The sequence below is a fragment of the Marmota flaviventris genome, chromosome 9, assembly GCF_047511675.1.
Source record: "Marmota flaviventris isolate mMarFla1 chromosome 9, mMarFla1.hap1, whole genome shotgun sequence".
NCBI classification, from domain to species: Eukaryota; Metazoa; Chordata; class Mammalia; order Rodentia; family Sciuridae; genus Marmota; species Marmota flaviventris.
This window is the reverse complement of record NC_092506.1, coordinates 113,063,919-113,078,319: the sequence shown is the minus strand read 5'-3', so window position 1 is coordinate 113,078,319 and position 14,401 is coordinate 113,063,919. Positions and strand designations below refer to the sequence as shown.

The window sequence follows — 14,401 nt, the reverse complement described above, 5'->3', positions numbered from 1 at the left end:
TCATAGTTCAGTTCATTTGGTGAGGATTTTTCATGTACTAATGAACCTTAAACCTATTCATAGTAAAATTTATTTTGGGCCTGAGATATAAAAGCTAAACAGCACATTTTTTTTTTTAAACCCAAGGGTGCTTTACAAGTGAGCCATATTTCCAACTCTTTTTATTTTTTATTTTGAGACAGGGCCTCACTAAGTTCCTTAAGGTCTCATCTGAGCCTCCCTAGTCTCTGGGATATAGGTGTTTGCCACTAATTCTGGCTATAACAGAAGTTTTCTAACCAGAGAAATTTAAAGTGAAAATAAAATGAAACATAATAGTAAGTTTATGGGGAAAATTTCACGAATCTTAGATTAAGAGGGCTAAAAGGAACTTTAAAATAGGATTCAATTAAATTTTTTTGCCCATAGGGAAGAAAACCCTTGCTAAGGCTATAGACTGATTCCTGGAAATGCTTAGATAAATTCCTTTAAAATTTACTACAGGAGAGATCCTATAATGTTGCCATTGACCAATTCCACTGTTAAAGGAAACTTTCATGTTAACATGTTAATAGATGTGACATTAACTACTCTATCTGAATTCTGCATGTCATTATACAAAGATAACCATCATCAATGTTGAATATTTTTTACACACTCTGGAAATGAGAGATAAGTTTATTATTAAATCTTCCCAGTAGATTTATGGGTCTAAATAGACACCAACCAACCAGAGCTCTGTTCTGACTTTGGTCTTTATGCTCTGACTGAGGTTCTCTATAATTTTTAATGTGGTACCCTTAAGTTACAATGAGAACCTCTCAGTGTAATTGTATATGAAAAGATCTGAATGGTTTGAAATTCCTTTTTGTAGTATTGATAAATAATTGCTCAAACACTATTGTATATTCAAGGGAAAAGACATTTCTTGGATAATTAGCACATCTTTCTTCACTGTTGTTCTACTATATTTTTCTTCTTTTAATGGCTTCTGTTTTCACACAAGCACTATTTACTATCCAGAAAAAAATTAGAATCAGAAAAAATTTGGATCATAATTTATATCAACAATATGTGTAAACACACACACACACACACACACACACACACACACACACACACGAGGCAAGGAGTCACTGGAGTTTACTTAGTAGAAATTGCCAAGAGACCTGCAGTTTAAGGTCATGAAAAGGGTTTGGAGAAGTTGCCAGGGAAAGCTCCTCCCGCTTCTGACAGAGAGGTTATCATCTAAGGTCAGCACAAATTACACTCCATTTTTCTTAGAGATGATTTGTTAAAATAAATAATGATATTATGATTTGGGAGCAAGATGTGCCATTGACTTGGAAAAGATGATTTAAAAATTTAAAAACAAACTATGTTAATTCTCTTTACTAGTATATTATAGTCAATTAAGCAATATTAATATCTTACAGGGTGTATTTGTACACAAAATTGGTATACAAATACGTACCTATTTTATTTTGGACACTGAAATGAAAAATAATTAATATAAATATACAAGTTGTAGGTATATTATTATCCCAGATGGGATATCTGGAAACGGTAGACGATTAAAAAAAAAAATTCCAGGCCAATCAATCTAAATGATTATTTTGAACTAAAAACTCCCATCTCCAATGGAATACAGTGGGTATTTTTAATATATTCTGAATGGTTTCCATTGGTTTACAAACAAAGAATTCATCTCTCCCTTGACAAGAGTTCTATCATTTCAGCTATTCTGGAAAATTATTATTGACATGTGACATTCTTTTCATGGCACATTTCAAAGTAGCTTGGGTAAAAGCAGAAGGTTGCATAAGAAAGTTGCTAAGTTATTGTTCCAGCACTTTCACTCATAACTTCTCTCTGGCCCTCAGTTTCTCCATCACTGGAGCTGAGTTAGGCAATTATTCAGAACCACAGAGCAAGCAAAGAAGTCTTTTAACTTTTTGTGTCTGATAAAAAAATAAATAAGTAAATAACTTTTATTAGTACAAGTTCAAGTTAATGGTAATTCCCAATATGAGGCTAGACTATAAACAGTCAAGGATTTCATAAACTGTCTGCAAAATATAACCTTTGGATGTTGGCACTAGAAATTCTGGCAACACATTTTATACCTTGAATTCCAATCTAAGATTTGGTGGAAGAATGAGCACAACATCATTAACTAAGTCGAAACCTCAGGTACCCGGTGTCTTCCCATCTCTGTCACCCCCTTGGTATCTAGAGCTCAACCCATGGAACTTAGTCCAATAATCCAAGTCCTCCTGCCTGGTGCCACAGTCTCTATTGAGTTAGACTGAGCCACTGAGAAAAGAAACTTTGTCCCAGGAATGGTAAGTTTGAGGGGCAAAGGAAAACTATGAGAGCCACTGGGGTTTCCAACATGGGACAATTTTACTCTCCCAGACAAGGGATGTGTTTGGTAGTCAATAATTGGGAAATGCTACTGTCATCTAGTTGACAGGGACTAAACTTCCCACAATACAGAATACAGGCTCTTAAAACAAAGACTTAACCAGCTGTGGAGTTGATTGTGCTGAATTTGAGAAACGATGGTCCAAAGTAGCCACAGAGCAGCTTCAACTTGAAAGGCAGAATGGTGCTCTGTGCGCAGACTGGTTTGAGAAGGTCTTGGTTCCTTGTAAATTATTGCTTTAGGAAGGAAAATCTAAAAAAAGAAAAGGAGAGAATGTGCTTCTATTCTTAGGGACTCTATTTAGCACACTGCTTTAGTTGACCAAGAAACAATCATGTAATGTAGGATACAAATATTTTCTAATCCCAAAAGACTGCCAAGTCTCAGATTCCTGATTTTTAAATCAGAGGTCACATTAGCATTATTTGTTTATTTACCTTACTGGAAGAATGCTTAAAATAATCAAGCCACAGTTGTTAAAATCAATGCCACTGCCAGGTTAAAAATCATTTCACGCAGAACTCACATTCTCTTTCTCAGGGTCAGTTTGTCAAAGCAGGACACGTGTTTTCCCGCTTGTAAGATCAGCACCTCAAGCAGACTGTAATGATGTCACAGCCAAGGAGGTAGAGAGACAGCACTTTTGGAAGTTGTCTGGCCTTTGTGTGGGCGGGGTGCTGTTTCCAGGTACTTATATGGGTTGTGTGTCAGGGACCCTTTCATCCAAGGGGAGGAAGTGCTCCTTCCTGTTATGTTACCCCTACTAGCCCTTCCTGGCCCTGGAAGTCCCTCCAGCACTGGCTCACTGGCCCTCTCATGCGTCATCCTTTTTTTCATGCCATGATGCTGGCCAGCTCAGGGAGGACAGGCATAACAGGATTGGGCTGCTCCTACTTTGGATTAAACATGTCTCAGGCCTTGGCGACCTCACCAGCAAGGAGGATGTGTGGAGGTGGTCCTCAGAGAATAGTGACCCTTGGGCCATACAGATATTAGGAAGCACCTTGAACTATTTAAAGGAAAGGTATAGTCACTGCCCACTCACCTCCTCTCAGAGCTTTGGATTTTGAGGGGTATGTCAATTTTCCCCTGGGAAAGAGTCGCTGCCCAGGTTGGTTGACCACACGAAAGGCACTGATGTCCAAAAGGTCCAACAAATACTCCAAAATGGCAGAATTTCCTAGGATAAGTCTCTGGGTTTAGAGACTTATCCTAGGAAATTACATCCCTGGTACTTTGAGAGTAGTGTAACTGCATTGAAACTAACCACTTGTTTTGCTTTCTCTAGATCAAATATACTTTTCTTATAAATATGGTACCTAGATTTTCCAAATGAAAATAAAGACTCAGAAACTGTCCAACAAAAGACCTTTTTTTAATATAACTTGTGAATTTATTTTGTGAAAAACTTCATAGTTGCATAAATTGGATCATTTATTGGATACTTAATTATTCTTGTTGTACAGAATAGTGATGTGAAACCAGGGCTGTTCTAGACATATGATAAATGGACAAGGTGGTGGGAAAATGCTAGAGTGCATGCTGGATGTAAGCTTGGGAGGGACATGAGGGGGCTGTCAGCCATTGGCTAGCTCTGGGCATTTGCTGTATCCTTTCTGTGCAGTGCCAGTGGAACTTGGACCAACAGGTCAGCTGAATCTCAAGTTGGTACCAGCAAAGGTGAGAAGAACCCAGTCATGGGGCTTAGCTAAGTAAAAACGACGTCCAAAGTATGCCCTCAGACATAAGCTCTTTGAGGCCCAGGGGTTTTTTGAAATTAACTATGGATCTTGCCAATCTCTCTATGATTTGAACAGATCCTTCTTTATACATTTTTTCCCTTCTATAACTGATTGACTAGTTCATATACATAATACTATTTTTACCTTCAGACACTCTGGTGAAGAAGAAGGGGACCCATCTCACTTCTGTCTATTTTATACCAGATATTAGATGAAACCTTTAGTCTTAGACCCAGTAGCCACTGAATGCAACTGCTTAGTTTATTTTCTGCTGCTATGAGAGAATACTTGAGACTGAGTAATGTATAAAGAAGATACATATATTTGACTCATGTTCTGGAGACTGGGAAGCCCTAACATCATGAGACTGCATTGAGTGAGGGTTTTATGCTGAATGGTAATGTGGTGAAAGGTATTACATGGCCAGAGAATGTATCAGAGGGTGCAAGAGCAAGAGAGAAAGAAAAGGAAGGGCAAAAGAATTCATCATTTTTATCAGGAACCTAACTCTGCAATAATGGCATTCATTCATTCATGGGGGCAGGGTCCTCAGTATCTAGTCACCTTTAATTGTCCTACCTCATTGTCCATCATGATGGCAATTAAATTTCAACACAAGTTTTGGAGGAGTCAGTCAAGTAATAGAGTGTTAGAAAACTATAGTGAAAGACATTTGGGCCTTAGATTCAGAAAGACCTGGGTTAAATTCTGGTCTTTTATCCTTAGCCACATAACCTGTACAACATACTTAATCTCACTGAACCTCAGTGTTCTCATCTACAAAATTGGCAGAGTATGACTTATCACAGAAGATCTCTGTTATGCTTAAGTGAGAAATTCTTGTTAAGTACCTCTACAAAGATGAACTCAGTTTACTCTCTTTTCTTTTTATTCATTGTGTCTTCTCTCTTTATTCTGGACTTCTGGGTTGTGTTAGATGGGTAGGTGGGTGAAAAAACCGAAATGATTTCCACCTGTTGTTCATACAAGGGTGTGGCCACAGCAAGATGGGGCTCCTGGGGTAAAGATGGAGACATTCTTATTGGGAAACCTTGTTTCATCATTACCCTGCATGAGAAACAACACTCTTGCCACCAGATCAAAGCTCTCTTGTCATAGGCTGGTGGTTTATAGTCCATTGTGTAAACAGACCTGGTTCTTTTATCCTGAATAATTGGAGTTTAATTGGACCTTTTTGGGAAGCAAGTCCCTTTCTACCAGTGGCACACTCTTCACCCCACTCTGCAGGCCTCAGGATTCAAGCCTTGGGTGTGTTCACAGGCAAATCACTGTGCAGCCTCATGTCTTTTGTGTAGTAATTGAGCATGCTAACCATGAAACTTAGAGTAGATGCCTTTTCCTTATCTTAAGGGAATCCTGGAGAGTAATAGATAAGGTATTTGGGATTAAAAAAGAAATTTAGAATCTAAGTGGAAACCAGAAAAGTTTTTTTTTTTTTTTTTTTCTTGTTGCTCGGGATGGAGATAGTTCTATCCCTGGAGAGATTGTTGAAGCATAATGTTTAGGGAAGTTATTTATACTTGTAAGTCTTAGTGTTAGAGAAATTGAAGAAAAAAGAGTAATTATAAATATTATTTTTCTAGCATTTTAGAAAATGAGCCTTTCCTAAGCTACTTGATTTAATGAGCACAAGCCAGAAAATTTTAAAGTCAAGCCATAACTTGAAGACCATGTCACCATATCTGGAAATTAAGGTCTGTAGAGGTCAAATGAATGGCCCAGGTTTATAAAGCTGGCAAGGAATAGAGTATTATCCAAATTTCCTGGCTATTGGCTTAGAATGCTCTTGTATTAGTCCATTTGCATTGCTACAGCAAAATACCTAAGACTAATTTATAAAGAATAGAATATTATTGCTCTTAGTTCTGAGACTGGGAAGACCAAGATCAAGGCTCTAGTAGGTTCTAGGTCTGGTGAGGGGCCCAGTCTCTTCTGCTAACATAGTGCCTTGTTCTACGTCCTCCAGAAGGAACTAATGCTGTGTCTTCACAGGGCAGAAGGGATGAAAGGGACTGAACCCTAACCCAATACTTCAAGCACTTTTATCAGGGTCCTAATCCCTCCTGAGCTTCCATTCTCATGACTTAACTCCTAGAGATCCTACCTTTTAACACCATAACACTGGTGATTAAGTTTCAACATCTGGGTTATAGGAAACACATTCAGACCATAGCAACATTGCACTGCTGAATTTATCTTATTCATTTCCATTTAGGTGTTTGGTAATATGTAAGAACATATAGCCAGCTTTCATTCATGCATTATATACCTTTTTTATGAAACACTGACCTTTCTTGAATTGGAAACAGTCAAAACGTCTCTTTATAGACCACTGAGCAAATAACAATATTGGCTAGTCTTTTAGCCATGCAAATTCTCCCAGTCTCATCCTATCACAGGGTTCTGAGTCAACTTCATTGTCCATCATCACACTACAGGATGCCTAAGGATGTCACCCTAGGATCCCATTGGGAGTCTGAAGGCTTCACGATAAGTGAGTGGCAACTCAGAGATCTGCACAGCTCAAAGTTGATAAAGAATACACAGGTTACCAAGACCTCTCAGCAAGAGAGTACGAACACCAGGCACTTGGGCTGTGGACTGAGTCAAGAGGTCCTTTCCATCTGCCATCCCTACTGGGCCTCTTGGCCACATCTCAGCGAGTGTCTGCTGTGAGTGGAGGCCCTTATGCTCTCAGGTTCATGTGAAGGGTTGGTTGCAGTAGAGATGTTGGATGCATCTCCACCACCTTGCTGTGCTGGCCAGGTGGTCCATATGGCAGCCCAGTACAGCTTTATGCTAAGAACACAACTAGGTATTCTCTTTGCTGCAGCCCTCTCTCTGGGCTTCCGAGTTTTTTTCTCAGAAGAAAACCTACAGTGTGTCAGGCCTGCCCTTTCACCAAGGCCCTAGCATATCACTCTTTTGTTTTGAAAAGAATTTCCTGGCCTTGAATCTAAAATTAAATTGCCCTTTGAGAGTTTCCTATTTTGTCTGTTCCTGCCTCTCTTGGTGGCTGCACCACCCTCCTCTCTCTCCTCTGTGATAGGCATCCTCAGGAGAACTGGGGAAGATTTCTGCTTTGCCTCCTTCTCTTCTCCCTCTCAAGGGGCCCAAGGTGTACCTCTGTGACCCAGCATTCTTCTGAGGCCAAATGCATCTGATCCAAATTCCTTCTTCCATCACCAAAACAGCTATATCTGTATTGTGTTTGACAATCAGTGGAAGGAGGTGCTGCCTCACAGAGCATCTTCTAAGGATGAGGAAGTCCGGACTTAATTAGAAGTCTGTGGGGTTGTTAGGCCCAGTGTCAAGGGGTGACTGAATGCAATGCAGTGAATATTTTTAAGTGGCGAAAGGGCCACTGTGTTGTGCAATGTTTCATAGTCTCTACAATGTAAGAGCCCCTATCGCTTCCTGAACTTCACTCTTCTTTCAAAACATGGGGAATGTGGTGATAAAACAGTGTTTAATCAGAATTTTTGAAGATAAACGATGTAAAGGCTTTATGATACATTTTAAGGGACATAGTTTGCCATGAATCCACATGATGACTCTGACAGCTTTCGGTTGCATTGGCTTTCCCACCCTGATGTAGCTGTTGATCTGATAAAGGTTGTCAGTCACAAGGTCAGCAGAAAGAATGTGAATGGATCAGCAAAATGGAGCCTTAGAGTTGGCAAGAAACTTGCAGACCATAGGGGTCAACCTCCTCAGGAAGCAAAAGCTTAGGGAGGTTAAGTGATGGGCCAGAGGTTAGGCAGCCCCTTGGTGGTGGAGCAGGACTTGAACCCAAGCTTTCTGATTTATAATTTTCTGTCTCTCTGCTAGAGTGAATGAGCATCTACAGCATTCCTCAGAAATAATACACAGCTAACCCTGCAGATGTTAAATCAGTGTCGATGCACCCAGTGTTACTCAGTATCCCTCCAGGTTTAGAATGGCTTTAAAAAGCAGCAGCAGCTAGAAGCATTCATTGTGTCTCTACATTTATGACCTAAGGCTAAGCCCTAGGATTCTGGAGGCAACCAAAGGAAAGACAGGATTTATGCATAGGCATGTACAGAAGGTGAATGAGCAGGGAGTTAATAGGTGAACACCTGGATGCTGAAGGCTGCTTGGCTAAAGCCAAAACTAGCTGGAAAAATAGCTCATACACATTCTCACCGACACACGGACTCCATATGTTTGAGATTTGGTGTCATAAAAGTATTCCCCTGTTCCCTCTTTTCCAACTTTGTGGGACTTGGGGGACAGAGAAAAGGAAGACTACAAACAAATGGAAGGGTTTTGAGATGTGACAAGGCTGGAGGGGGGAGGGGAAGAGGTGACTCTAGAGACAGAACTGCAAGTGCCTGAGAAGGGAGGGTGGACTGGGAAAAGACCAGTTCCTGAGCCATGGAGTTAGGGGGAGGCCATAGACAGAGGAGCCCGTCGCAGCAGGGAGAGTGGACATGGTCAGGCGAGGAGGTAGCTGTTGGAACTGGTGTGCCCTTGAAGTGGAGCAGGGACAGGACATGTCCTCGTCCTAGTGGTTTCCAGACTTCCAGAGCTTCATTTCGCTGGTTTCCAGGACCAGGTGGTGTAGTATTTAAGCTGTGGGCTCACAACCTCTGGTAACATTTTCATTTGAGAGAAAAAAAAGGAGAGCTGCATTGTTCCCTGGGAAGCTCATCACCATGTGCTGATGGAGCAGGGCAGAGACGGACTTTCCTTGATGCCAAGGGGCCCCATTGCTCCATGGCTACCTGATGAAGGCTCAGTCACAGGGAATCACAAGATCAGCACTCTTAAAGTAAACTGTTCTTAAGCCATGCAGTGTCACGTAGAACAGGGAGAAGAAAAGACAGTCTGAAATCAGACTAGGGTGAGAATTTACCTCCTTTACTTTGTCAGCTGCATAGCCTCTAAATATTTAATTTGCCCTCTTTAAGGTGAGAATACAGCCTGGCTACCCACCTTTTCTTAGTGGTGACTTGCTAGCCAGCTCTGGTGCTTAAATTCTGCTCTTCACTTCTACCTCTCCATGCACTTACTTCCCCCCCACCATGTCCTCCCTTTGCACATCTTTGTTGGTTTATGTCCCCTCATTTCTCCTAACTGTAGGCTTATTTACAGCCCATTTTTATTCCTTTCACTTTTTATCTGTCATTTTCCTTGACTGTATGCTCTCACTGGTTCTTTAGGCTGAGAGATCTAACTTTTCTCTTTCCTGTCTTCTATCATGCATCCACTTTAGGGACCATGACACCAACCTGCTCTGCCATCCCATCGTCTAACCAGACCACAGCTGTCATTGTCCTTCACTCTCCTTATTTGTATCACTTGAACTCACCACTTTCACTGTTATAAAAACAAGTGATCTAAGTGGTTCTTGGATTTTTTTTCCTTTTCCTTCATCTCCTATATCTGATCTGTCATAAAATCATGTAGATTTTTCCTTTCTTGTTTTCACTTCATGTTTACACTCTTCACTCTAATCCAATTGTTTCTTCAGAACTGGACTAGATGGGTGCGGGGAGTATGTGTGTGTGTGTGTGTGTGTGTGTGTGTGTGTCCCAAAACTCAGTAGTCAAGCTGAATAATATCTTCATGCAATAACATCTTTGTGAATTTTAAGATATGAATAATATCTTAAAAATATAAAAATATTTTAAAGAATCAGAGTTAATGCAAAAATCATTAAGAGGAAAAACAAAATAAAACAAACTGAAGTCTGAAAGAGCATTACTGATTTATCCCTCTGCTTGGCCCTCCTGTGGCTTGCCAGGGCTCTCCACTCTATCAGCCTTCTCTTCTCCTTTCCTGTCCCTGTCCAACTCATCTTACTCTGCATCATCAGCCAAGTCTTTCTAGAATGTTGATTCACCACGTTACATAAAAAAACCTCCAGTGGTTTTCTGCTAAGGCCAGATTCCTGTCTGGTATTCAGAACTTAACCCTGTACATTTAGCTCTAATTCTTACTATTTACCAACAATTTGAAGCATCTTTGCTCCCCAAGAGCATGCCTCTCCCTCATACTTGTTACCACCAAATAAAACAGTCTTCACCTTTCTCTTACATTCTCTTTGAATCTTACCTAGTCTTTCTTATGTAGTTGTGTGTGTGTGTGTATTTATTTTTAGGTATGCCATCTTCTTGTTCTTTTGCTCTCTTGGTCCTTCACCAAATGTTCAAGGTCAAATCTCAATCTATTTCACAATTCTTACCTTAGTCTGCTTCCTCCAGGAAGCCTACCTTGCTATTATTCCCCTCCCCTACACATTGGCTTTTAATCTTCTTATACCCCCTCACTGTAACTTCCTGTTTACTTGTGTGTGTACTTTTAAGGTCATGGTTCAGTTTTTGCTCATATTGTATTCTTAGCATCTTACTTAACACTTGACATAGACTAGGTACACCATTCATATTAGTTCCATGAATGTACATTATCACAATTCATCAAGTATCTATTATAGAAAAGTAACTATCATTTTTCTAAAGTAAACTGTTCTTTGAGCCATGTAGAGGAACACACGATCTGAAATCAAACTGATTAGGGTTAGAATTTTATCTCCATTATTTTATCAGTCACATGGCCTTTGGAAGTTTATTTGCCCTCTTAAATCTCAACAGAAAGTTGCTCTTATGTAAATTGGAGATGAAAATACTAATCTTGCAAGAAGTGACCATGTCTGCATGATGCTTAGCATGACAGCTGGCACCCACAGGTGTGTGATGTGTGTTAGTTCCTTTGAACAATCACCTGTGGAATGAACAAGCGAGAAACTGTCAGATGGTTTTCTCAAAACGGTTAAAGAGATTGGGTGTGTTGCTTGCATCTCATCAACTTATATCCATCCACTTGCAACCAAGAAAGGAAGGTACCAAAAAGAAATTAGCTGGGCAGAAACTTTTTTTAGGTGCTGCCCTTTAAAGCAACGAGGTGGGGTCTGTGCTACACAGATTTCTGACCTGCTAGTACTCTGCTTCTCTTCAACTGAGATAGTTTCATAATGACTTGGAACTGGTGATGTGGTTCTCTTGAGTAAAAATGTCATTTTCATACTCTATGCAATAGTTATTAAGTCAGTTCATGAAATGTCTAATAAACAGGCAGCTGTCGCCATAACAGAACCATAAAAGGCTTCTCAGGAGAGTCCACCAACAAAGATGCTCAGGGTTTATAATAGATTTGAACATTATTGCCTTCTGATTCATAGAAATGGGGTCCTCTGGCTCCACTGAGGATAATAACAGAGGAAGTATGTCTTAAATACAGAGTTTTATTTATAAAATAAATTGAAGTATTCCTTTTGACAAAGAACTCATTTGTGGGCAGAAAAGGCTCTATTAAAAAAAAAAAAAGTCAGCCACATAAAATCAAGCTGATACCATGCAAGGTTGTCACTCAAAAGTTGTAAGTTGCCTTACAATAAACCTACACTGGCATCATCCAGATTGGGGATGATTATTATTTTATACCCCATCTATGGACTTATTGTTCTCCCTTTCCTCTCTCCTTGGCACATTGGGCTGAGCTCATTTTCCATCAACATCTCTTTACCTATTCCACCTTGCTTTTAGTGGCATTCATATAGCTGGGAAATCCCCAACTTTAAAATCTGAATCCCAGTGCTTCTCAGTTATTCATTACCCTAGCAGAGGCTGTAACAAGCCACCTGTTACCTGCTTACAAGGATTCGACTTGTACTACCTGCTATCCTCTTACAAAGATGCTATTTATACTACTCACTGTCACCTTATAGAAATCCTACTTAATAATATCACTTCCATTTATAAGGACCTTACTTATACAGCCACTGTTATCTTACAAGTTTACCTAAAGCGCAAGTATCTTGCGCTTTAGGTAAACTGTTCAAACAGTGTCTCAAAAGAACACAGATGTGGATAATTTAGGGTACTCCTCATACCATTTAAAATCAAATTTCCTCCCTTGAAGTCCTGTTTCTAAACTCTGATACTTAATGTTGAATTTTGAGAGAGGATCTGAAAGAATAAGAAAAAATGGAGCTAGATATCAAAAGCACATAGCTTGGTTGAAAAAGTGCAGGAAATGTGTTTTAAATTGTTTCAGTTAATAAATGTTGTGAAGGATTTGCTTATTGTTGGGACTTCAAAAGAAGTACTTCATGTAGTATAGTAGCTTTGGGAACTTACAGTATTCAAATAAGATATAAACAAAATGGTTTGTTGTCAGAATTCAAGTAACATTCACTGAATAAAGTTCATTAGCGCGTTTTTGCTGATGTTCCTAAGTCTCTTGTAACCAAGCATATATACGTGGCAAATCCACCTCTGTTCTGGTTATTCTTTTCTAGCTCTCTAGGCCTCCTGGTAGCAGAAGACCAAATACGTTAGCTTTGATAAGAGACAACTTCAAGGCATCTCCATGGAGCCCCCAGTTGTCACTACATTCTCAGCACCTTAGTGCAGTTGGTAGATGAACAACTCCAAAGCAGACTTCATCCAGGCTGGATTTAAATAGTTTTATGAATATTATGGAAAACAAGACCCAAGTTAATGAGATTCTGTGATGAGCACAATTCCTTCTTCTGTGTTTGGGGCTGAGTTTTCCTTTTTCTCTGGTCAATACACCTCTTCAGTTATTTTTACCAAGCTTAAGTGAATGAACCATTGCAAAATGGGAGAAAGTAGGTAATGGGCAATTGCCTCTAACATAATATTGCTGATTTTTTGACACTAAAGGGGAGTGAGGTCATAAGGAGTTCTGTAATCTGAGAATCTGATTGAAGTCAGCAAGCTACTCTTTAGGGATGAAAATACCACCTTAGCTATATTTATTAACACCTTATCATCAATATAGCTTTAATCACATCAAATTCTAGCAGAATTTAGTTTTCTTAATTGGGGATTTTATGGGGGTGGAGAGGCCTTAATAGAGCAGAATACAAATATAAAAGAAAAAAGAGAGTTGAGTCAGTGTAGATTAGACTTCTATTCCAAGGATCTGCTGCTCCTGTTTTTGTGTTGTAACATTTTACCTATTTAACCTATCTTAGGAATGTTAAGAGACTCTTATATTAAGATAATACCAACCTTGTATTGAAGACAAGGTTTCATCTATACTACTTATTACCTGCATTTCATATAGTAAAATTATTAAATGCATTTTATACTTTATTTTGTTTTGTGCATAATTTTCTTATATGTATTATTTCATTCAATCTTCTTACCTTACTATCATACTGTAATTGAATAAACTGAGTATTAGATTAAGGAGAAGGCATAGGTTCCAATTGGTAAGTGGTGGAGCCAGAATTTGAATCTATACACATCTGGCTTCAATGGCTTTGCATTCTTCAAAAAATGGCCTTCTGTATAGCACATTTGTCTGCCTTGGACAATGTTGGGTGGACCGTGTGTTTTATGAATTCCATAAAACTGGTAAGAAGATGGCACAAATCTCCAAATATTGAGAGAAATTGACAATTCTTGTCTAGCAACTGAAGTCATTAAAACTTATACTCATTGGCTAAGTGGAAAAGAAGGTGAATTTACAATGTAGATTGTGGTTTTATTATCCCTTGGCCTTTTTCAACTATTAGCTCTATGATATTGAAATATTTTTTCATGCTATTTTCATAGAGTAAGATAACCATAAAAAGAGAAATCCAGGATAGAATTAATTTAATATGTTGCGCATTGTGCCTTGCTATTATCCATGAATCTTTATCTGAAAGTTAGAAAAGATGGTCCTTAAATGCATAAATAAATGGATGGAGATAAATGTATTCATAGTCCAAGTCAGAAATTCTTCTCATTCCCTGTAAATTCTGGAAGATGTAGGGGAAGGGAATCATTAGTTGATTTTGTTCTATTATCAGTATTGGATATTTCTACTTACATGTGATTGGATGATGTGAAATTCATAGTTCCATTGGGGCCCAAACCCTAGAAGTTTTTCTCCTAATACATTTCCCTTTATGTTTCCTGGTTACAGAGGCAGGGACCTATCAACACTTTTGAAGATCCTCGAATGACCTATGGCTACCAGTCCAGTTATCACCAGCAAAGATCTTGCTACCCATTCTGGGATGAGATGGCCACTCAGGAAGTTCCTACTGGTCTTGAACACTGTGGCTCAGGTAGGAACATAAGCACAAGCTGGGAATGAGGCTCAAGTTGAAGGACAAAGGAAATCTAATGAGGGCTGCATTTTCTGGAATAACAGCTGCCATGGCTTAAGCGGGTACAGACGCTATTGT

The 14,401-nt window shown here is 39.3% G+C and overlaps 1 protein-coding gene across 2 annotated transcripts in view; it reads left to right on the top strand.

Moving 5' to 3' along the window:
• Ets1 (ETS proto-oncogene 1, transcription factor) overlaps positions 1 to 14,401 on the top strand; it is a 130,724-nt gene that overhangs the window by 16,278 nt on the left and 100,045 nt on the right. For both annotated transcript variants that reach the window (XM_071616856.1, XM_071616855.1), the window contains exon 3: positions 14,137 to 14,281. In XM_071616856.1, coding sequence (XP_071472957.1) covers positions 14,137 to 14,281 — 145 coding nt within the window. The remainder of the gene's footprint in view (positions 1 to 14,136; positions 14,282 to 14,401) is intronic.